General features: G+C 39.1%; 1 protein-coding gene across 2 annotated transcripts in view; it reads left to right on the plus strand.

The window, feature by feature from the left end:
- The window catches only part of CCDC141 (coiled-coil domain containing 141), a 230821-nt gene that overhangs the window by 70781 nt on the left and 133720 nt on the right, over nucleotides 1–26320 (plus strand). For both annotated transcript variants that reach the window (XM_081579496.1, XM_081579498.1), the window contains exon 5: nucleotides 11764–12017. In XM_081579496.1, the coding sequence (XP_081435622.1) occupies nucleotides 11764–12017 (254 nt within the window). The remainder of the gene's footprint in view (nucleotides 1–11763; nucleotides 12018–26320) is intronic.

The raw sequence follows: 26320 nt of genomic DNA on the forward strand, positions 1-26320 counted from the left end.
CAGTGGGATTGCTGGGTCATATGGCAGTTCTATTTGCAGTTTTCTGACGAATCTCTACATTGTTCTCCATAGTGGCTGTACTAGTTTGCATTCCCACCAACAGTGTGAGAGGGTTCCCTTTTCTCCACACCCTCTCCAGCATTTATTGCTTATAGTCTTTTAGATAGCAGCCATTCTGACAGGCATGAGATGGTACCTCATTGTGGTTTTGATTTGCATTTCTCTGATAATGAGTTGATGTTGAGCGTCTTTTCATGTGTTTGTTAGCCATCTATATGTCTTCTTTGGAGAAATGTCTGTTTAGTTCTTTGGCCCACTCTTTGATTGGGTCATTTATTTTTCTGGAATTGAGCTGCAAGAGTTGCTTGTTTATATTTGAGATTAATTGTTGGTCCATTGCTTCGTTTGCTATTATTTTCTCCCATTCCAGAGGCTGTCTTTTCACCTTGCTTATAGTTTCCTTTGTTGTGCAAGAGCTTTTAATTTTAATTAGGTCCCATTTGTTTATTTTTGCTTTCATTTCCAATATTCTGGGAGGTGGGTCATAGAGGATCCTGCTGTGGTTTATGTCGGAGAGTGTTTTGCCTATGTTTTCCTCTAGGAGTTTTATAGTTTCTGGTCTTACGTTTAGATCTTTAATCCATTTTGAGTTTATTTTTGTGTATGCTGTTAGAAAGTGTTCTAGTTTCATTCTTTTACAAGTGGTTGACCACTTTTCCCAGCACCACTTGTTAAAGAGATTGTCTTTTCTCCATTGTATATTCTTCCCTCCTTTGTCAAAGATAAGATGTCCATAGGTGCGTGGATTTATCTCTGGGCTTTCTATTCTAATATTCACTGTATTTAAATTTACTTCAAAACCTATACTTATTTCTTCTTCAACAATGCTAAGGTTTTGTTGCATGTTGGAGACTTATTTTGTAGCATTTCAGACATTGGAACTAGGATGAATGCATGGAAGATTTTACCCTCTGGAAAGTTACAGAATAAGTTCATTTCCTCCACTATGTGACAGTCTTTGAAATAGTTGAAGACTAAATGTCCTATGTAATCTTTCATTTGGGCGAAACATGCCTAGTTAGTTAAAATCTTTCAACAGATAATTTCCAGACTGCTTACCAGTCTGGTTGCTCTCAATTCAACAACACATAATTAAGGCAATATTTTCTGAACCCATGCCAGGTGAGAAACCCAGAGGCATGTTTATTGAAGAGTACCTGGCCTTTGTCATCAGGGAGCCTACAGATTAATGGGGGATGCATACATTTATTGGTGAATTTTGTTTTCTATGAGTTCTTCTGATTTACCACCGAGCGTATTGTGTAGTAATAATTTATTTCCCTATTTGTCTACATTACCAGATTATATGATTCTGGAGGAGTGGAATTAGTACATCTCAGAATCTCCAGGGTTTAGAATAAGATCTAACTCAAATTATAATTATTGAGTGTTATTTGTATATAATCCCAATTTAAGGCTCAGCAGCATGATGTAAAAGTGAGCAATAACTGTTGGTAAGAATGTAAATTGATACAGCCACGATAAAGAACAGTATGGAAATTCCTTAAAACACTAGGAATAGAACAACAATATGGCCCAACAATCCCGCTACTGGGTGTATACCCTGAGAAAACCATAATTGAAAGAGATGCATGGACCTGTGTTCATGGCAGCACAAATAGCTAGGACATGGAAGCAACCTTGATGTCCATTGACAGATGTATGGATAAAGAAACTATGGTATGCATATACAATGGAATATTACCCAGCTATAAAAAAGAACACATTTGAGTCAGTCCTAATGAATTGGATGAAACTAGAGCCTATTATACAGAGTGAAATGTCAGAAAGAGAAAGACAAATACTGTCATTACTTTGAAGAGCTTACTATGATACTGCAAAGAGTTACACACACACACAAACACATACATACATACATATACACAGGAAGTATGGGCAGGTGGCAGGGTTTCCACATATTCCTTATGCATTTCTTCCTTTCATCAACCAGCTGTTAGACACAAAATGTCAAAATGTGACCTTGATGGTTTTTAAAAAGGAGAAAGACAAATATTAATGCATATGTATGGAAACTAGAAAGGTGATACTGATGAACCCATTTGCAGGGCAGCAATGGAGACTCAGACATAGAGAATAGACTTGTGGACACAGTGGGGAAGAGAGAGGGTGGGATGAAATGAGAGAGTAGCTTGGAAACATACGTTACCATATGTTAAATACATAGCAAGTGGGAATTTGCTATGTGACACAGGGAACTTAACCTGTGCTCTGTGACAATCTAGAGGGGTGGGATGGGGCGGAAGGTGAAAGAGGGGTTCAGGAGGGAGGGGACATATGTATACCTGTGGCTGATTCATGTTGGTGTATGATACAAACCACAATATTGTAAAGCAATTACCCTCCAGTAAGAAAATAATTTTTAAAAATGAGCAATAAAGTACTACAGGGACATTAAGGAGGAGAAAATTGTTTCTAAGCTCTGAAGAATCACAATTGCACCCTCCAGTTTCCCAATGGCCTTTTTATAATGGACATAATGCCTAAAAAGCTTCCTTACAGGAACAATCATATTATGACTTCCTTTATCTTAAATTTCTACATGTATTTTAAATGTAGCTGAGTTATAGGTACATTGTGGTCTATTATACTATTCAGTATTTTCTCTACATTTGTATAATTTAAAAATACTCATTGAATGAGTTTAAGAAACACTGTCTCATTGAGTAACATTTGAAATATTTAAAAATACATTTGAAAGACATATCACCCGTGTCCTCAATGTCAAAATGTGACCTTGATGCTTTTTAAAAGATGCTCATTTGAATTTTAACAAGCTATAAATTCACTTTAACTTGTGTACACCCCTCATTGATCCTCTTAACTTTGTTATTTATACTTCATAATGCGGTATTATCAGTATAATATATACTTTAATATTACTTTTTTAGATATAGTGACAGTTAACCAAAACAAACAAAAATTAATTCAGTATCTAGAAGCCTAACATCACAGGGTATTGTGTTGTAAGTAGGGTTTGTATATGCAGAAAACTACAATCTTTAAAATAAGTGCACTATAGAGATTTTATTTTTTGAAGGTCATGATATATCTAGACAGTTTACGCTTGAGGAAAATACAACACTTTATGTGATCAAATGTTAGAATAAATAGCTAGAAAAACATAGTTCAGTTGCTCAGTCATGTCCGACTCTTTGTGACCACAAGGACTGCAGTGTGCGAAGCCTCCCTGTCTATCACCAACTCCAGAGTTTACCCAAACTCATGTCCACCATCTCATCCTCTGTCATCTCCTTCTCCTCCTGCCCTCAATCTCTCCCAGCATCAGGGTCTTTTCCAATGAGTCAGCTCTTCAGATCAGGTGGCCAAGTTATTGGAGTTTAGCTTCAACATCAGTCCTTCCAATGAACACTCTGGACTGATCCCCTTTAGGATGGACTGGTTGGATCTCCTTGAAGTCCAAGGGACTCTCAAGAATCTTCTCCAAAACCACAGTCCAAAGGCATCACTTCTTCAGCACTCAACTTTCTTTACAGTTCAAGTCTCACACCCATACATGACCACTGGAAAAACCATAGCCTTGACTAGATGGACCTTTGTTGGCAAAGTAATGTCTCTGCTTTTAAATATGCTATCTAGGTTGGTCATAACTTTCCTTCCAAGGAGGAAGCATCTTTTAATTTCATGGCTGCAGTCACCATCTGCAGTGATTTTGGAGCCCAGAAAAATAAATTCAGCCACTGTTTCCACTGTTTCCCCATCTATTTGCCATGAAGTGATGGGACCGGATGCCATGATCTTAGTTTTCTGAATGTTGAGCTTTAAGCCAACTTTTTCACTCTCCTCTTTCACTTTCATCAAGAGGCCCTTTAGTTCTTCTTCACTTTCTGCCATAAGGGTAGTGTCATCTGCATATCTGAGGTTATTGATATTTCTCCTGGCAATCTTGATTCCAGCTTCTGCTTCCTCCAGCCCAGCGTCTCTCATGATGTACTCTGCATAGAAGTTAAATAAGCAGGGTGACAATATACAGCTTTGATGTACTCCCTTTCCTATTTGGAACCAGTCTGTTGTTCCATGTCCAGTTCTAACTGTTGCTTCCTGACCTGCATACAGGTTTCTCAAGAGGCATGTCAGGTACTCTGGTAACCCCATCTCTTTCAGAATTTTCCACAGTTTCTTGTGATCCACACAGTCAAAGGCTTTGGCATAGTCAATAAAGCAGAAATAGATGTTTTTCTGGAGCTCTGTTGCTTTTTCGATGATCCAGCAGATGTTGGCAATTTGATCTCTGGTCCCTCTGCCTTTTCTAAAGCCAGCTTGAACATCTGGAAGTTCACGGTTCACGTATTGCTGAAGCCTGGCTTGGAGAATTTTGAGCATTGCTTTACTAGCATGTGAGATGAGTGCAATTGTGCGGTAGTTTGAGCCTTCCTTGGCATTGCCTTTCTTTGGGATTGGAATGAAAACTGACCTTTTCCAGTCCTGTGGCCCCTGTTGAGTTTTCCAAATTTGCTAGCATATTGAGTGTAGCACTTTCACAACATCATCTTCTAGAATTTGGAATAGCTCAACTGGAATTCCATCACCTCCACTAGCTTTGTAGTGATGCTTCTTAAGGCCCACTTGACTTCACATTCCAGTGTGTCTGGCTCTAGGTGAGTGATCACACCATCATGATTACATGCGTCGTGAAGATCTTTTTTTGTACAGTTCTTCTGTCTATTCTTGCCATCTCTTAATATCTTCTGCTTCCATTAGGTCCGTACCATTTCTGTCCTTTATTGAGCCCATCTTTGCATGAAATGTTCCCTTGGTATCTCTAATTTTCTTGAAGCAATCTCTAGTCTTTCCCATTCTATTGTTTTCCTCTATTTCTTTGCACTGATCACTGCTTGCTATTCTTTGGAATTCTGCATTCAAATGGATATATATATGTTTCCTTTTCTCCTTTGCTTTTCAGTTCTCTTCTTTTCACAGCTATTTGTAAGGCCTCCTCAGGCAGCCATTTTGCTTTTTTTGCATTTCTTTTTCTTGGGGATGGTCTTGTTCCCTATCTCCTGTACAACGACACAAACTTCCGTCCATACTTCATCAGGTACTCTGTCTATCAGATCTAGTTCCATAAATCTATTTCTCACTTCCACTGTTTAATCATAAGGGATTTGATTTAGGTCATGCCTGAATGTTCTAGTGTTTTCTGCCACTTTCTTCAATTTCAGTCTGAATTTGGCAATAAGGAGCTCATGATCTGAGCCAGAGTCAGCTCCTGGTCCTATTTGCTGACTGTATAAGGCTTCTCCGTCTTTGGCTGCAAAGAAAATAATCAGTCTGATTTCAGTGTTGGCCATCTGGTGATGTCCATGTGTAGAATCTTCTCTTGTGTTGTTGGAAGGGGGTGTTTGCTGTGATCAGTGCTGTCTCCTGGCAAAACTCTATTAGCCTTTGCCCTGCTTCATTCTGTACTCCAAGGCCAAATTTGCCTGTTACTCCAGGTGTTTTTTGACTTCCTACTTTTGCATTCCAGTCCCCTATAATGAAAAGGACATCTTTTTGGGTGTTAGTTCTAGAAGGTCTTGTAGGTCTTTATAGAACTGTTGAACTTCATCTTCTTTAGCATTACTGGTCAGGGCATAGACTTGGATTACCATGATATTGAATGGTTTGCCTTGGAAACAAACATAGATCATTCTATCGTTTATGAGGTTGTATCCAAGTACTGCATTTCGGACTCTTTTGTTGACTATGATGGCTACTCCATTTCTTTTAAGGGATTCCTGCCCACAGTAGTAGATACAATGGTCATCTGAGTTAAATTCACCCATTCCAGTCCATTTTAGTTCGCTGATTCCTAGAATGTTGACCTTCACTCTTACCATCTCCTGTTTGATCACTTCCAATTTGCCTTGATTCATGGACCTAACATTCCAGGTCCCTATGCAATATTGCTGTTTACAGCATGGGACCTTGCTTCCATCACCAGTCACATCCGCAACTGGGTGTTGTTTTTGCTTTGGCTCCGTCCCTTCATTCTCTCTTGAGTTACTTCTCCACTGATCTCCAGTAGCATATTGGGCACCTACTGACCTGGGGAGTTCATCTTTCAGTGTCCTATCTTTTTGCCTTTTCATACTGTCCATGGGTTTCTCAAGGCAAGAATACTGAAGTGGTTGGCCATTCCCATCTCCAGTGGATCACATTTTCTCAGAACTTTACGCATAAACCTTAAAAAAAAAAGTAATATGTAAGAAACTGGTAGAGGAAGAACCAAAGGAACTGACAGAGAAAACTTAGAGAACAATTTATCCACTTCAGGGGCCACTGTGGTAGAAGGTAACAGACTGACTACGGTCTAGGTGCATTTTGCAAGTTAACCTGGACTCAGGAGGCTACATGCCTGGTGGTACCATGGTAGTGGTTATACTGTTTGGGCAGAAATTGAAACAGAAAACCAAAAAAAGATTGCAAATGAAAATTTGGGGTAGTTATATGTATTTTGTGGGGATTAGAACAGGTTGGCCTGACTTACTGTCAGTCTACAATACCCTGAGCCTGGAAAGCTCTGCTTCCTTCTCTTATTTGAAAAGTCTAGTGTGTAAGAGTTGGTTAATGAAAGGAAGAAAAGCATATGGAATATGTGAAAACCCTATACCTGCCCATATTTTCTGTGTATGTGTATGTATGTGTGTAACTCTTCACAATATCATAACAAACTTCAATGTAAAGGAAATATGTGTACCTATACATGGAGAATCAGATGTACTATTGATTACATTAAAACTCTACAAATCAAAACTCTTCAGTTTGATAGGCAAGGACTTCTCTAACCTGTTTTCACTTCATTGTCGAGTTCTTCCTTTCCCTTCGGCATAACAATCTTTTCTAGACAGATAGGTTTTTTTCTGTCCCTGCTTCTCCCTTTTTTTCATGTTTGCTTCCACTTCTTCATGTGAGAGATCTACTTTAATTTTAATCTGCTCCTTGAGTTTTCTTCTTCTACATGACTTATCTTATTCCTTGTCCTGTTTCAAGAATATGGTTGTTTTTGTTGTTTGTCACTTTGTATTATTAATTCTCAGTCAAATTGCCCAGTGTACCTAACCCCACCTTTCTTGCTCTGAGTAGATAACATTATCTAGTACTTTATTGGACAAATCTAGGTCATGTAGCGTAAACTGTTTCAAATCCTTTCTTCTTTATCTCAGAATATGTCAGTTTCTATTTAGCTCTCAAAAAAAGGTGTCAGTGAAGAGTCAGTTGGCCCAACTACCACAGTCATTGCGTCGTTAACTGCCAGATGCTAGAATGCTAAAGTAGAGAGCCATAGTGCAGTGACAAGAACACTGACTAGAATACGTGGCTTTTAGCACTGACTAGTCCATTTCATGCAAAGATGGACTCAATAAAGGACAGAAATGGTACAGACCTAACAGAAGCAGAAGATATTAAGAAGAGGTGGCAAGAATTCACAGAAGAACTATACAAAACAGTTCTTCACAGCCCAGACAATCACGATGGTGTGATCACTCACCTAGAGCCAGACATCCTGGAATGTGAAGTTAAGTGGGCCTTAGGAAGCATCACTATGAACAAAGCTAGTGGAGGTGATGGAATTCCAGTTGAGCTATTCCAAATCCTGAAAGATGATGCTGTGAAAGTGCTGCACTCAATATGCCAGCAAATTTGGAAAACTCAGCAATGGCCACAGGACTGGAAAAGGTCAGTTTTCATTCCAATCCCAAAGAAAGGCAATGCCAAGGAAGGCTCAAACTACCGCACAATTGCACTCATCTCACATGCTAGTAAAGCAATGCTCAAAATTCTCCAAGCCAGGCTTCAGCAATACGTGAACCGTGAACTTCCAGATGTTCAAGCTGGTTTTAGAAAAGGCAGAGGGACCAGAGATCAAATTGCCAACATCTGCTGGATCATCGAAAAAGCAACAGAGCTCCAGAAAAACATCTATTTCTGCTTTATTGACTATGCCAAAGCCTTTGACTGTGTGGATCACAAGAAACTGTGGAAAATTCTGAAAGAGATGGGATTACCAGAGTACCTGACATGCCTCTTGAGAAACCTGTATGCAGGTCAGGAAGCAACAGTTAGAACTGGACATGGAACAACAGACTGGTTCCAAATAGGAAAGGGAGTACGTCAAAGCTGTATATTGTCACCCTGCTTATTTAACTTCTATGCAGAGTACATCATGAGAGACGCTGGGCTGGAGGAAGCAGAAGCTGGAATCAAGATTGCCAGGAGAAATATCAATAACCTCAGATATGCAGATGACACTACCCTTATGGCAGAAAGTGAAGAAGAACTAAAGGGCCTCTTGATGAAAGTGAAAGAGGAGAGTGAAAAAGTTGGCTTAAAGCTCAACATTCAGAAAACTAAGATCATGGCATCCGGTCCCATCACTTCATGGCAAATAGATGGGGAAACAGTGGAAACAGTGGCTGAATTTATTTTTCTGGGCTCCAAAATCACTGCAGATGGTGACTGCAGCCATGAAATTAAAAGATGCTTCCTCCTTGGAAGGAAAGTTATGACCAACCTAGATAGCATATTTAAAAGCAGAGACATTACTTTGCCAACAAAGGTCCATCTAGTCAAGGCTATGGTTTTTCCAGTGGTCATGTATGGGTGTGAGACTTGGACTATGAAGAAAGCTGAGCACTGAAAAATTGATGCTTTTGAACTGTGGTTTTGGAGAAGACTCTTGAGAGTCCCTTGGACTGCAAAGAGATCCAACCAGTCCATCCTAAAGGGGATCAGTCCTGGGTGTTCATTGAAAGGATTGATGTTGAAGCTGAAACTCCAATACCTTGGCCACCTGATCTGAAGAGCTGACTCTTTGGAAAAGACCCTGATGCTGGGAAAGATTGAGGGCAGGAGAAGAAGGGGACTACAGAGGATGAGATGGTTGGATGGCATCACCAGCTTGATGGACATGGGTTTGGGTGTGCTCAGGGAGTTGGTGATGGACAGAGAGGCCTGGCGTGCTGCGGTTCATGGGGCCGCAAAGAGTCGGACACGACTAAGCGACTGAACTGAGTCCATTTCTGGGTTTCCCCAATGACACTTGGGTAAAGAATTTGCCTGCCAATGCAGCAGACAAAGAGACTCAGGTTTGATCCCCAGGTCAGGAAGATTCCCTGGAGTAGGAAATGGCAACCCACTCTAGTATTCTTGCCTGGAGAATCCTATGGACAGAGGAGCCTGGCAGGCTACAGTCCATAGGGTTGCAAAGAGGCGACATGACTGAATGACTTCGCACGCACAATCCCTTTCTGATAGTGTTACATACTTACTCTCTGGGTGCTCTTCACAGTTCTCCCATCTGAAAATAAAAGGCCATGTCTTCAACTCTGCTGATGGTTTATCCTCATTTTTCTTCTAGCCACGAATGTTTCAAAGATTGTCCTTTCTTTTTGACTTCACTTCATCATTGCTTTCACACTTCTCAACCTGGTAACTTGGCTTTTATTTCTGTTACTTACCCATCTCAAAACCCCAAGTCTTCCCAACATCTCTTTTTTATATCTCTGAAGGACTGCTGATTTCTAGCATCTTAAGTTCTCATAATTCTTCCCCCTTTTTAATACATTTGATTTCAGTGACTTCCCTGGTGGCTCAGACGGTAAAAGCGTCTGCCTACAATGAGGGAAACCCAGGTTCGATCCCTGGGTTGGGAAGATCCCCTGGAGAAGGAAATGGCAACCCACTCCAGTACTCTTGCCTGGAAAATCCCATGGAAGGAAGAGGCTGGTAGGCTATAGTCCATGGGGTTACAAAGAGTTGGACACAACTGAGCAACTTCACTTTCAGGCAAGCTTTCTACAAAAATTATTGAATATCTCTGTGCCAGTCACTACTGTAGTGCTAAGGATACAGTCATGACTCCTGTCCTCATATTGCATTGGAGCCTAGTGACAAAAACAGACATTAGTCAACTAACCTGACATATAAATATAGAACTATAGCTGTGATAAGAGCTGTGAATGAGAGGAACATTGTGTTATGGGAACACTGAATAGGAAGATTTGTTCCAGTCTGATTTTTCCTTTGAGAAATTGAGCATTGAGTAAGACTTGAAATATGCGTAGAGTAAACATAGAGAAGTAAGGGATGAGGAGAATGGTGTCCCTGGCCAAGAATGTAGTGAAAACTTCTGGGACAACAGGGAGTTAACTGTGTGTGAGGTAAAGAAGATATGTATGGAGGTAAAGACATTGAGACCATCTGAAAGGAAGATAGGGACCAGACTGTGCCAGAATGGAAATCATGTTAAGGGGTCTGTCCTTAATTCAAAGACAATGGGAAGCCATTGGGAGGGTGTATGTGTGAGGGGTGTGTGTGTGTATGAGTGAGTGAGAGAAAGAGAGACATACTGTGTTTAGAAGCAATCTTTCTGGCTAATATATGGATTGGAGAAGAGAGGCAATTAAGAGATGACTACACAAATTCAGGAAACATGATACTTTCTGTTGTGGATATGGGCTTCCCAGATGGCACAGTGTTTAAAGAATCTGCCTGCCAATGCAGGAGGCACATAATCTTCCTCCCTGGGTCAGGAAGATCCCCTGGAGGAGGAAATGGCAACCCACTCCAGTATTCTTGCCTGGAGAATCCCATGGAGAGAAGAGCCTGGCAGGTTACAGTCGATGGGGTCACAAAGAGTCGGACTTGACTGAGCACATGTACACACAAGTTCAGGGAACAGATGATGCTTTCTGTATTGGGGATAGAGAAAAATAGACAGATGCAGGAGATAGAAGGTGAAATTGACAGGTCTCAGTAGAGATGAAATCAGGGTGAGGGATATGTCATGATTGTCTGCTAGGTTTCTGACTGTGGAGAGTGGATAGTTTCCCAGTTGCTCTTCCAGTTGATCCCCAAGTGAGGCTGCTCTTGCAGTGCTACTCTCAGCTCCCTCTTCTACACTCTCTCCCTTGGTGGCCCTTTAATTTTCAAGCTTAAGCTCCCATTTCGACAAGATGTTGCCCAAACCTAAAATGCTATTTACTCCAAAGAGCACACGTTGGTGGCCCATTTGCCAGAGAGCCATGTTTTGTTTATCCTTTGGTATTCTTTTTAATTTAAAAATACAAATTACAAAACATTTAAAAATCAGAAACTTTTACATAAAAATCCATGTTTATAACTCTCTAAAATTTGGAAACCCCATCAACACTGAACCCATATTCTCTCATGTCCACAGTTGATTGGTACTAGTGACAGCTGATCCTGTGAGTCTAAGCATGTATTTTCCACTTTGCCATAGTCTCTGGCATCTGGGCACCTGGCCAGCACATCCACTGAGCTCTTGTTTGGTCACTGCAGGCATTGGCCTTGAAACATCAGACTTAGTTCAGTCACCTCAGGATGTAGAGTGTGCCAAGGAGAGTAGGTGCCTTAACCAGCATCACACCAATAAAAATGAACTGAACCAATGCTCAGATCTCAGAGTCTTTCCACTCCCTGTACTGATTTATGCTAATGCTGAAAACTTCAGCCTCCTACCACTTGGCAGTTGGCATCATAGCAATTGTTAGGCTAAGATATCTGACCAGTTGAATCAGAAGCATTTTATGTTTATGTATTTGAATTCCTTATTTTTAATAGAGGTTTACATATATTTTAAATGATATGAAAAGTCCAACTATTACTATATAAAAGCTTGCTCATATCACTGTTGTTTGCTTGTTTGTTTTTTTCCTCTAGAGCTCTTAGAACGATCTCTAGATCTTTTAAACAAAAGTCAACAACTCACTGACTTCATAGAGAAAATCAAGTGTGATGGACCTAATGTAAATGCTGAGATGATTCAGGGAGCTCAAAACAGCTGCCTGAAGATCGACAGTCTTCTTGAACTTCTCCAAGACAGGAGGCGGCAGATAGACAAGTGCCTGAAACAACAGCAGCAGGAATTGAGTCAGGTTCTGCAGATGTGTCAGTGGGACCAACAGGAAAGTCAGGTAACCCAAAGGGGCGCTGATGGTATCCTGACCTTGGCTAATGAAATTGGCTTGTTATGTGGATGATCTGTTTCCTGGGACAGTTTTTCAGTTGTCATAGTCAAATCCTTTGGTCTTTGATCCAAAGTACCACACTGTTTTCCCAAGCAAGTAATACAAAACCAAAGATTTTATTTCTTCTCATTATAATCCTCATTTTTTTAAATGGGAGGATATCCACGAGCAGTTTTGAAAATGACTAGGTCCTATTGTTGGATTCTCTTTCTCGCTTCCATCCGGGTCACTACTTTTAGATATATTTTTTTGAAATTGTGAAACGTTCTTTGTGGTTTTCTTGAATGTTGGAGATGCATGATGGTGCTGAATTGTACTAAATTGTTGCTAATGCCAGTGAAAGTCTATCAGCCTGAAATAGAGATAATGTTCTTAGAGGAATAGTCTGATACCAATGAAGAAATATAACCTTGGCCTATGGTTTGGAAGCTCAGTGGTTAGAGGGATTTGGGGTGGGAGATTGATGAATTGCAGGCTGTTAGAGCTCATTACCCAAACTATAGACCCAGCGCTGGTCATTTGTCACTGTGCTTGCTGTATGTTCCTTGTGTCCCAATCACTTGCGAGTGAGAGTGGATAGAAGTCTTTGCAAAACCCCAGGTCAAATAGGTAGGGTATTTATTGCTATGTTTAGAACTGCCCCAGTCCCATGCTTTAACCCATACGAATTAAGTGGAAGGAATTTTTAGGGAGAAATGATGTGGAAGGAGGTATCCTGGTCTAGACGCATAAGAAAGAGGCCTCTTCATATACTTTATATTATTGCTCCGGCCTAAACTGGAGAGATTGACATAGAGCTGGTAACAAATATGAGTCCAGGAGAACTGGTTCTTCTTTCAAGCTGGAAAAATGAGGATTTGAATGACAATTAACCTTTCAAGTAGTACTTATTGAGTACCCACTGTTTGCACTGCTGTGCTTAGTCGCTCAGTCATGTCTGACTCTTTGCAACCCCATGGACTATGGTCTGCCTGGGCCACTTACTGAATAGCAGATCCTACTATAAGTACTGGGGATACACAACATACAAGATAAAGTCTTTTTCCTCTAGGAATTTTCCTTCAATGCATTTCCTTAGGAATTTTCCTTCTAATCCATTTTCTAATGCTTAACTGTCAATAACCTCAGCACTATTGACAGTTGGTGCTGGGTAATTCCTTTGGGAGGCTGTCCTGGGCACTCTAGTGTGTTGAGCAACATTCCTGGCCTTCTACCTATCAGATGCCAGTAGAATATACACTAATTGTAACTACCATAAAGGTCTCTAGACATTGCTAAATGTCACCTGGGGAGCAAAATTACCCCCAGATGAGAAGCACAGTTCTAGTGCTCTTTGTTGTTATTGTTCAGTTGCTAAGTCACGTCTGACTCTTTGTGACCCCATGGCCTGTAGCCCTCCAGGCACCTCTGTCCATGAGAATTGCCATCTAGAATACTGAAGTGGGTGGCCATTTCCCCTTCCAGGGGTACAATCATAAACAAATGAACAATGACAAGTGCTATAAAGATTAACTAGGGCAATGAATTTTGCCTTTTGTTGATCTACTTTTAATCAGAGAAGGAATCATAGAAGACCTCTCTGAGGAGGTGTCATAGGACACCCACCCAAATGCAGACACCTCCAGACACATAGTCATCTTGCATTTTGTCACTTCCTCCTCTAAGTCACTATATATGTCTCAGCCCGTCTCCACTTTCAGCCCTTTTGCCTTGGCTACCATTTGCTGTCCTGCTTCTGCTGTGCTTTGCCTGCTAAGCCACAGCCTTTCCCCAATTTAGTTCTTCCTCCACCACACCTTTACATGCTCATTACCCAGAATTCTTTTATCTAATGCAGTAGTCTTTAACTGAGAATTCTGGCACAGCAAGGGATTTCCTGATGGCTCAGACAGTAAAGAGTCTGTCCGCAATGCAGGAGACCCTGGTTCAATCCCTGGGTCAGGAAGATCCCCTGGAGAAGGAAATGGTAACCCACTCCAATATTCTTGCCTGGAAAATCCCGTGGGTGGAGAAGCCTGGTGGGCTACAATCCATGGGGTCGCACAGAGTTGGGCACAACTCAGCGACTAACACTTTCACTTTCACTTTCTGGCACAGCAAAGAGTTAATGCTCAGGACAAGAAAAAACATAAAGTTGTTTATCAGACGACTGTTTCCAGAGTTCCTTGACCTCCCTATTCCATGACACTCTACCCCTCTCTTTTTCTTTGTCCTTCTCTTTCTCCCCTAATCCTGACCTGAAGCCATGTTCCCAGAGATGCCATTCACTTAAAAAGAAACTTATTTTCTTTCTATTGAATTCATAACACCTAACCTCTACCTCTAATGCTTCCAAGAATACATTAAAAGCTCCTCTGACTTTATCATGTAGAATAGTTTATGCCTTTTAAACTACAACCTCTCCTATCCAGAGACATTCTATCTGCAAAGAGGCTTTCAAAACACAGAACAGTTTCCCAAGAATGAAAAAGCAGCTACTGTAAGTTTTATTTATTTTTAAGGTAGTTATTTTGCCTTTCTGCTTTGAGACTATGATAATAATCATCCACTTATCCTCTGCAGTAAAAAATAAATAACCACATGAAGATTCCAAATGAGCTATCTAATCTAGTCATGTGCTTAAGGGAAATCTAGATACCCTGCCAACCCCAGAAAGCAGAAAGATGTCTTGATAATAACTAAAGTAAGAGATCACAGAAGGTTTTTGATTTGGTGAGTTCTCTAACTTACGTTGCTTCATATTTTGGGGAAAGTGTGTTCTTTTTGAGGGAGTGCTTTTTTAAATAGAATTTATTTATTAGAGAAGTTTTAGATTCATAGCAAAATTGAACAGAAAGTACATGATATCCTCTGTTCCCACACATGCACGACCTCTCCCACTATCAACATCCCCCAACACAGTGGTACATTTGTTGTAATTGATGAACCTACACTGACACATTATTATCACCCCAAGTCCATAGTTTTCACTAGGGTTTACTTTTGGTGCGGTACATTCTATGGGTTTGGGAAAATATGTAATGACATATATCAACCATTTAGTACACAAAATATTCTCCTGCCCTAAGAATCATCTATGCTCTACCTATTCATTCCACTCTGCCTAATCCTTGGCAAAAACTGATCTTTTTACTGTCTCCATAGTTTTGCCTTTTCCAGAATGTCATATTACTGAAATTGTATAATATGTAACCATTTCAGATCATCTTCTTTTGCTTATTAATATGCATTTAAGATTTATCCATTTTTTTCATGACTTGATAACTCATTTCTTTTTCGCGCTGAATAATATCCCATTATCAGTCACCTACTGAAGGACAACTTGGTTGCTTCTAAGTTTTGCCCATTATGAATAAAGCTGTAATAAGCATTCCATGTGCAGGTTTTTGTATGGACATAAGTTTTTAATTCCTTTGGGTAAATACCAAGGAACACAATTGCTGGATGATATATGCTAAGAATATGTTTATAAAAATGGCCAAACTGCCTTCCAAAGTGGCTGTACCACTTTCGACAGAGAGTTGCTATTGTTCCAAGTCCTTGTCAGTATTTGATGCTATCAGTGTCTTGGACTTTGGCCACTCTGATAGGAGCATAGCAGTATCGCATTGTTGATTTAACAAGTCTAATATTTAAATTGGAAATAATAACAATTCAAAGACTTGTTCTAAGGATTAAATTCAATAATGTGTGTAAAGCATGGAGCACAATGCCTACCATTTTAAAAGATGCTTAATAAATATTAGTTTTCTTGTCATCGCTGTTCTTGGATATACTTTACAACTTATGAATTTTTTCTCATTTCATTCCTATTTTCCCCCCTGGGTTTAGCATTTACTGTTGTTATATGTGTCTAAGTCTCTTAAAATTATTTAGTTTTTAGAGGCTGCCATAGGTATAATGCTTTAAGAATTTACAGTAGTGGTTACAAGAACCAGGCTTTCATTTATTATTTACTCTTAATAGTCTAGAACCAAAATCAATTTAGTAATTACCTTAAGGATAAATTTTATTATAAGTAAAACTGGTCTATTTCCAAAATATACAAACAACACGTACAGCTCAGTATCAAAAAAAAACAAAAAAACAAGAAAACAACCCAATCAGAAAATGGGCTGAAGATCTAAATAGATATTTCTCCAAAGAAGACATACATCTGGCCAACAGATACATGAAAAGGTTCTTGCTCAGCATTGCTAATTATTAGAGAAATGCAGATCAAAACAACAGTGAGGTATCACCTCAAACAAGTCACAGTGATTGTCACCAAAGAGTCTATACATAAGAAATACTAGAGAGGATACGGAGAAAAGGGAACCCTCCTACACTGTTGGTGGGAGTGTAAATTGGTTCAGCCACCATGGGGAACAATATGGAGCGTCCTTAAAAAACTGAATGCAGAGTTATCATGTGATCCAGCAATCCCACTTCTGGGCATGTATCTGGAACAAACTATGAATTGAAAAGATACATGTACCCCGGTGGTCGTGTTGTTGCTGTTCTGGCAGTAAGTCTTTGTGCCCCTATGGACTGCCACACGCCAGGCTTCCCTGTCCTTCACTATCTCCTGGAGTTTGCTCAGATTCATATCTATTAAGTCCTTGAAGCTATCTGACCATCTCATCCTCCGCTGCCCTCTTCTCCTTTTGCCTTCAGTCTTTCCCAGCATGAGGGTCTTTCCCAAAGAGTCAGTTCTTTGCATCAGGTGACCAAAATATTGGGGCTTCAACTTCAGCATCAGTACTTCCAATGAATATTTGGGGTTGATTTTCCTTTCAGACTGACTGGTTTGATTTTCTTGATGTCCAAGGGACTCTTAAGAATCTTCTCCAGCACCACAATTTGAAGGCATCCATTCTTCAGTGCTCATCCTTCTTTATGGTCCAACTCTCACATCCATACGTGACTACTGGAAAAATCATAGCTTTGACTATATGGACCTTTGTGGGCAAAGTGATGTCTCTGCTTTTTAATACGCTTTTTAATAGGTTTGTCATAGCTTTACTTTAGAGGAGCAAGCATCTTTTAATTTTGTGGCTGAAGTCACCATTTGCCATGATTTTAGAATCCAAGAAAATAACATCTGTTATTGCTTCCACTATTTCCCCATATATTTGCCATGAAGTGATAGGACTGGATGCTATGATCTTAGTTTTTTTTCATGTAGAGTTTTAAGCCAGTTTTTTCACTCTCTTTCACTTCATCAAGAGGCTCTTTAGGTCCTCTTCACTTTCTGCCACTAGAGTGTTATCATCTGCCTATCTGAGGTTGTTGATATTTCTCCTGGCAATCTTGATTCCAACTGGTGATTCATCCTGGCTGCATTTCGCATGATGTACTCTGCATGTAAGTTAACTAAGCAGGGTGACATCATACAGACTTGCTGTAATCCTTTCCCAATTTTGAACCAGTCCGTTGTTCCATGTTCGGTTCTAACTGTTGCTTCTTGACTTGCATACAGGTTTCTCGGGAGACAGGTAAGGTAGCCTGGTATTCCCATCTCTTTAAGAATATTCCACAGTTTGTTGTGACCCACACAGTCAAAGGCTTTAACATAGCCAATGAAGCAGAAGCAGATGTTTTTCTGAAATTCCCTTGCTTTTCCTATGATCCAAAGAATGTTGGCAATTTGATCTCTGGTTCCTCTGCCTTTTCTAAACCCCACTTGTATGTCTGGAAGTTCTCAGTTCACATACTGCTGAAGCCTGGCTTGAAGGATTTTGAGCATAACCTTACTAGCATGTGAAACAAGTGCAGTTGTACAGTAGTTTGTACATTCTTTGGCACTTCCCTTCTTAGGAATGGAATGAAAATTGACCTTTTCCAGTCCTGTGACCCCTGCTGAATTTTCCAAATTTGCTGACATATTGAGTGCAGCACTTTAAATTCATGATCTTTTAGGATTTGAAATAGCTTAGCTGGAATTCCATTATCTCCGCTAGCCTTATTTGTAGTAATACTTCCTAAGGCCCACTTGACTTCTGACTCCAGGATGTCAGGTCTAGGTGAATGACCACACCATCATGACTATCTGGGTCATTAAGACCTTGTTTTGTATAGTTCTTCTGTGTATTCTTGTCACCTCTTTTTAATCTCTTCTGCTTCTGTTAGATCCTTACTGTTTCTGTCCTTTATCCTGCCCATCCTTCCATGAAATGTTCCCTTGATTCTCCAATTTTCTTGAAGATCTCTAGTGTTTCCCATTCTATTTTTTCCCTCTATTTCTTTGCATTCTTTATTTAAGAAGACCTTCTTATCTCTCCTTGCTATTCTCTGGAACTCTACATTCAGTTTGTATATCTTCCCTTTCTCCCTTGCTTTATACTTCTCTTCTTTCCTCAGCTGTGTGTAATGCCTCCTCAGACAACCACTTTGCCTTCATGCAGTTCTTTTTCTTTGGGATGGTTTTGAGCATAGTGTTCATAGCAGCACTATTTACAATAGCAAGACATGGAAGCAACCTAAATGTCCATCAAAAGATGAATGGATAAAGATGAGGTATGTATAAACAACAGAATATTACTCAGCCATAGAAAGAATGAAATAATGCCATTTGCAGCACCGTGGATGGACCTAAAGATTATCATACATGTCTGAGGTAAGTCAGACAGAGAAGGATAAATATCATATGATATCACTATATTTAGAATCTAAAAAAATGATATTAATGAACCTGTCTACAAAACACAAATAAACCTACAGACAGCAAACTTATGGTTACCAAAGGGGAGAGTAGGGGGAGGGATAAATTAGGGGTTTGGGATTAAAATATACACACTACTATATGTAAAAGAAATAACCAGTAATGACCTACTGTATAGCACAAAGAACTATATTCACTGTATTGTAACAACCTGTAAAGGGAAAAAATCGAATATATATGCATATATATATATATTTATAACTGAATATGTCTGTGTGTATATATATATATATTGCTATATATCTGAAACTTACACAACATTGTAAATCAACTATATTTCAATAAGAATTTTTTAAAAAAGGTCATGAGGGACTTTCCTGGTAGTCCAGTGGTTAAAACTCTGTGCTTCTACTGCAGGGATTATGGGTTTGATCCATGGTCAGGGAGCTAAGATCCCATGTGTCGTGTGCGTCGAAAAGAAAAAAATAGATTGTGAGACCAAAAAATAAATTTTTAAAGTATATCAATAAATAAATTAATCCTTTCCTTACATATAAAATTTAAGACTCTTTGTCTTAAAACATCCCATGTTACGTTTTCTTTCACAAATACCAGTAGCAGCAGCTCAAGTATTTAATAACGGTCACTGTTGTTTCTTTGTGCATTTATGATCACAGATCCTGGGGCCAGCTTGTTCAATTCAGTTCAGTCACTCAGTCATGTCCGACTCTTTGTGACCCCATGGACTGCAGCATGCCAGGCTTCCCTGCCCATCACCAACTCCCGGAGCTTACTCAAACTCATGTCCATCGAGTTGGTATGCCATCCAACCATCTCATCCTCTGTCGTCCCCTTCCCCTCCCGCCTTCAATCTTTCCCATCATTAGGGTCTTTTCCAATGAGTCAGTTCTTTGCATCAGGTGGCCAAAGTATTGGAGCTTGTTGACTGCATTTGAATCCTGACTGCCATTTACCAGTTGAGTACCTGTGCAATTATTTGACCTCCCTGAGTTTTCTCATCAGGGAAACCCATCAAATGTCTTTTCTCATCTCAACCTATCAAATGAGCCTTCTGCAAAATGTGAGGTAATAGTACCTATACCACAGTGTTATTAGAATCATCAAACGAGTTTTGTATGTCAAGTGCTTAGAACAGTACCTGGTACATGGAAAATGCAATATTAGTATTAGCTTTTTTTATCATCACATCTGAAAAGAACAGTGAAGACCCAGTGCATTACATACTCCTCCAATCCTACTCATCTTTGCTCTCAGAAAGATTGGTCTTGCCTTAAAAGCTAAATTCATTATTTATTTTGCTTTTACAAGGTATGATCAAATAAGTCACTTTTATAATCTTAGCCATACTTGTTTAATGGAAACTCAATTAGCAATTCAAAACAAAAATAGAATTGTATTTTTTCTGCTTCTGATTTAATGTTTATCTATTAATGAGTTAAAACTATAGATTAGATTACTATCCATACAAATAATTGCAAATTAGCATTTGACTTCTGCTGTGTTTTAGACTTTTATCCAAGCATGAGTATAGTCACGGCACACACACATTTATTAAAGAAATAGCAAAACAAGCAAACAAAAACTAATATCCTATGCATATTATCTTGTTATCTTATTACCTAATACTCAAACATGTCATAGACATAGTCTTGTGTCAAAAATACCATAGATAATTTTCATGTTGTATTTCACTCTCTGAATGTAGCACAATTTAAATAATATCTTATTGATGTGGAAGTAGAGTTTCTTCAGTTTCTCACTATTGTAAATAATAAGTAAGATTTACTATGTTGATAATTATGTGAACAAGAAAAGGTTTTTAAATCCAGGTAGATAGAAGCATAATTATCTTACCTAAGTTTTCAAGTTTTTCCCGAATGGTCTATGTTAAAATTTTGTTGAAGATACAGTGAGGAAGCTTAGCAGCAGGGACACCGAATTGAATGTGACTCTGTTAGTAATTTGAGTTCTATGATTGTCGTGTTCCCAGATGAACTACCCCATAAAACCTGGAACACTGTGGAACCACAGAGACACATGCTGCATTGGAGGGTAAAGATAATTTTGTGAGTTCTGTACTTTTTTGGGGGGGAACACAGGAGCTGTCAAAACTTCCATTAATAAAATATCAGCTTTGTCAATCATTTTAACCATGTAAGAAGAAGGAACATTAAATGGAGAATTAGAGCAAAGATTACTGATGAATAACAATGTGGATGTCTGAATATCTAATGCCTCTTCTCTCATAAGAGCCATTTAAAAGATGCATTTAATACTCCTCTGTTTCTAAGTGCTTATAATCTAATGCTTTTGAACTATAATAGTTCAGCTAATTTCCTTTGGAAAAGAAATTAGGTGACCACAATAATGGCAACTTAAAATTTACATCAGTTTCAGAAAAAAAGCAGATGAAGACCACATACTTTTCTATCTTAATTGGGATGTGATAGCCTGAAAAGCATAATTATAGCATGTCCTCTCTTTGTTTTTCAGATGTAAAAATGTGCACTTGTTTTGCATTTAAAGATGAGTAGCTGACCTTTTTTCCCAACTCCAGCAGCATCTTATTTTGCAGATAATCTGCTTCATTAATGAGAATCAGAAGCAGCTTGGAGTATTTCGTGCATAATTAATTATCTTGGCAATAAGATTTATGAATGCAATTTTTCTCAATTGCTCCAATCAGGAATAAGTGAGACAAACAAATAAATTAAAACTAAGTTATTCATGGTCTTTTTGTACAAGACAGGATCAAAGACGTCTAGGAGAATTAAATAAGACATAAGGGCAGATAATCTTTTTACTACCCAGATCACATATGGCTTACAAGATGCCCATCTTTGTGGGAGGAAAAGTGGGTAATAGAATTCATATTTGGAAGTTTTTAAAATTTGAGTATCATGTATATCATAATCATATTCTTTGTCAATAGGCAATTAAAATGATATCTGCAATGACAATGTAAGCACAGCATCAGGGCACAAGTCTTGTACCTGCTGGGCAACTGTAAAACCCTGTGTGTGTGTCCACAGATGTGTGCTGCTGCTGCTGCTAAGTCACTTCAGTTGTGTCTGACTCCGTGAGACCCCATAGACGGCAGCCCACCAGGCTCCTCCGTCCCTGGGATTCTCCAGGCAAGAATAGTGGGTTGGGTTGCCATTTCCTTCTCCAATGCACGCATGCATGCTAAGTCGCCTCATTCATGTCCAACTCTGTGAGACCCTAAGGACAGCAGCCCACCAGGCTCCTCCGTCCACAGAATACTCCAGGCAAGAATACTGGAGTGGGCTGCCATTTCCTTCTCCAACAGATGGGTGCGCATACATGTATATTCTCCTTTAAATGATACTACCTTCTCACCAGGATTTACAGCTTGAATGGTTGACCAGCTTAAATTAATATGAAGTAGCAAAAACGTGCCTAGCTTAGTGGCTACAACACAGTGAGGGTTTTAGAAAATCTTTGAATTTGGCTTAATTTTTTTAATTGAAGTATAGTTAATTTACAATGTTGTGTTAGTTTCAAGTGTACAGCAAGTGATTCAGTTTTATATATATATGGGTCTATGTATGTGTGTGTATATCTATATACATTCTTTTTCAAATTCTTTTCCATTATGTGTGTATGCTCAATCATTCAGTTGTGTCCAACTCTTTGTGACCCCCATGGACTGTAGACCTCCAGGCTTCTCTGTCCATGGAATTTTCCAGGCAAGAATACTGAAATGGGTTGCCATTTCCTACTCCATAGGATCTTCCCAACCCAGGGATTAAATCTGCATCTCTTGCATCTCCTGCATTGGCAGTCAGATTCTTTACCACTGTGCCACCTGGGAAGCCGTTTCCATCACAGATTGTTAAAAGATATTAAATGTATTCCCCTGTGCTAAACAAGTAGGTCCTTGTTTACCTATTTCATATATAGTAGTGTGTATACATTAATCCCAAACTCCTAATTTATCCACTCCCCCACTGTGAATATAGCTTTTTGTCACTGGGTGACATAAGATCAAAATAAGAGTTGAATTAACTTATTAATGGATACTGGTATCTGATAGTTTGGTCCAGTAACAGATATCTGTGACTTTCCAAAGACTCATAGATTAAAATTTATCACAGAATTTCATTTTTAGCATATACACTATTTCTAGAATTCATTCTAAGCTATGCAAAATATCTTACTGTTTGCAGGAAAATCATGTGATTTTGAAAGCAATAGAACCCCTTCCTAATTAGAATGCATGTTTCCACCATTACTTTCAATGACATTGCATGTCAAATGTAGTAACAGAGGGACTCTGATACAGATGGTGTGGATAGCAATCCCAAATTTCACATTTACTTATGATATGACTTTTGGCAAGTTACTCAGTCTCTGTGCCTCAGTTTCCTTTTCTGTAAATTGGGAATAATAACAATATATATTTATAAATTTGTTATAAAAATAAACAAGATTATATATGTAAAAATTCTTAGAGCACAGCTTGACATATGTCAGTGCTCAATAAATGTCTGCATGGTCACCATATCACTACATCTTTTGATGATTACTTTCTGCGCTTTACTGGATAATCACCAGCACATAAAAATCCTACAAATTAGCCAGATCCCATACCAGTTTTCTAAATCATTCAATAATCTTAGCTTTCTAAAATTATGTGGAGGGGGAATAAATGCCATTTCATGGCTTAGTATCCAGACTATTTTATTCAAAAGCTCAACTTTGTTTGTAAAATTAGGTTAAAAATCAGTTTTCCTCTCCCTTTCTCCACCTTTAACAATTTCTTTAGCTCATTTATACCTGTTGTAATTGATTACATTTTCATTAAACTTAGTTTTTCTCCTCAATATTCCATTCAGTTGGACTGATGGCTTCACAGCATTTTAATTAGGCACCATTACTTAAGGTTGGTAAGAGAGCTGGGTGACATTCACTATGACTAAATTACATTCTCACTCGTGATTAAGACTACTGACATGGCTGTTTCCTGTGTATGCTGCCTAGAAAAAGCTCTGCACTGCTCCCATTGCATACATCTCGCATTGTATAACCAAATTAGCGGCCGCTCCTTAAACTGGGTGCCTGTATATCTTTCCACCACCCTGAGCTTTTTTTTTCCCCTGCCTCTGGTGCTGGAAACTGTTGGCTTTCCTTTTCTCAACACCACTGCCACCCGATACCCAGCAGGGAGTAGAACTCAGTCTCTCCTGCATCCCCATTTACATGGTTCCCAGAGATAAACAAAGAAGCCCAATTAATATTAGTGCTTCTTATAGGGTGACTCATAAACAAACAAACTAAACAGCACACTTTAAAAGGATAAAACACACTTTAAAATGTAATAGTTGTTTGTCTGTTTGTATGATAGTTTCTGACTCTCATTTTTTCCCGACAACCCAGTGTTTGGGCCAGAGCTTCAGTGTGAACTCCATCAGGTGCATGACCTAGGATCTGGGTTGATAATATGAAAATGTCAAACTTTGGTCTCACTCCCAAGTAGACCTGTATGTTTTTCTCCCTTTTCTTTCTCTCTCTTTCTCATATGCACATATACAGCAAATGGCTTCAGGTGGAAACTAAATTGTACTGGGAAAATGATACCCTAGATATCTTAGCAGAGATGCACATTACTTGGACACTGGGCTGGGTCTCTGTTTCCTTTCTTGAAAAAAGACTTCCTTCAGCTGCTGGTAGGATTCTTCTTAATGGCTCAGAGTTAATGCTAGAAATAGAATTTAGGTCCAGAAACTACCAGTGTATTGATTTTATTTGTTGGATTAAATAGTTTCCACTGTTTAAGTAGTTGGAGGTTAAGAAACTGCCTAAACACAAACAAGAGTTGAGGGCACTCTTGGGAAAAGAAGAAGTTCTTTTTATTTTTTTAATTTAATTTTTTAAATTAGTTTATTTATCTATTTTTTAACTTTACAATATTGTATTTGTTTTGCCAGATGTTGATATGAATCCACCATGGGTGTACATGTGTTCCCATCCAGAACCCCCCTCCCACCTCCCTCCCTCCCCATCCCTCCAGGTCATCCCGGTGCACCAGCCCCGAGCACCCTGTATCATGCATTGAACCTGGACTGGCGATTCGTTTCACATATGATAATTTACATGCTCCAGTGGCATTCTCCCATATCATCCCGCCCTCGCCCTCTCCCATAGAGTCCAAAATACTGTTCTATACATCTGTGCCTCTTTTGCTGTCTCGCATACAGTGTTATCTTTACCAATTTACTAAATTCCATTCTTGAAATATAGATGTGACAAGAGAAATGATACATTAACGTAAGTCAAAATAATCAGAAGACAGATATGTTAGCATAAGTCCGAATAATTAAACGCATAAAATTATGGTTCCAGACAGGGAGATAGATTATCTGCGAAGCTGCTGAAGTAACAGAAATTTTGCCTCAAGACAAACAATGTTTTTAGCTTTCGTACTGCCCGTCAATAGAGAATACTGGGATTTGATAATTTGTTGAGGAGATACTAATGCCTTCCAGTTGACTTCAGTAATTCATGGAGGGCTTCCAAGTTCCACATAAGAAGATTGTGAGCTTTGTCTTCCTAGAATCTCTGAGATGAAGTCCAAATAATGACAAGCCAATAATTAGATCAGACCCAGAATACATCTCAAGCCACATTTTGGGCAGGAAATTCTTTCTTTCCCTGCTTCTGACCCCTCAAATACAAACATTAGAGACAAAAATTTCATGCCATTTCCTTCTTCAGGGGATCCTCCTGGCCCAGCGATCGAATCCAGGTCTCTTGCATTGCAGGTGGATTCTTTACCATTTGAGCCACAAGGGAAGCCCCCTCTAATATGTATTATCTCCTAATGGAGCTAATGGATATTTGAAGTCTGGTTATTGCCTAGCTAAATACAGAGCACATTTGATGAAATTGCCTAATACAAAATAATAGCAACTGATTTCCCTACTGTAAAAAAGGAAAAGAACAAAACCTTATGGGAGCTAAAATGGTTGTTATAATACTAGCATGTCTTCAGAATCAAAGCAGACATTAGAACTGTCACCTGTGGCCATCAACTATAATTGAAACCACCTTTTTTTTTGATAATTGAAAGACTATCAGAACATCTTGAGTTGAAGAAGATACATAACTGATGCCTTTTCCTTCCTTTATCAGTTTTTTGTTTCTAATAGTAACTTATTATTTGACAAAAACTGATCTGCACATGGAAAAGAAAATGAAAGGACTTTGGAGAGATTTTCATCTTCCCTTAAGCATTTCTGTTAAGATGTTTGAATTGCTTATTGCTAGCTTGGCTCCTCCAGCATAGTTTTAAACAAAGATAAAAAAATAAGATCTGACTTTGAATTGTAGAACCAATTGCAGAAAAAGAGACCAGGAAAGTTTATGGTCATGTGATGCCTAGCTTTGGGTGTAGCAAAAGTTCACCTTCTTGCCACCTGAGTTGTTTGTCCTTGACAGAGCAGTTTTCTATTGCTTTTATTCCCAGTGTTTCAGTCTTGACTTTGGAGCGTGCTGTTGGGAACTGGAATTCTCAGTTTATCCTCATCAGCCTCTTCCTCTGAGGCAGTGTTTCTGGCAGGCC

This window comes from Giraffa tippelskirchi, chromosome 3, assembly GCF_054371585.1.
Source record: "Giraffa tippelskirchi isolate mGirTip1 chromosome 3, T2T-mGirTip1v1.2.pri, whole genome shotgun sequence".
In the NCBI taxonomy this organism is placed as follows: Eukaryota; Metazoa; Chordata; class Mammalia; order Artiodactyla; family Giraffidae; genus Giraffa; species Giraffa tippelskirchi.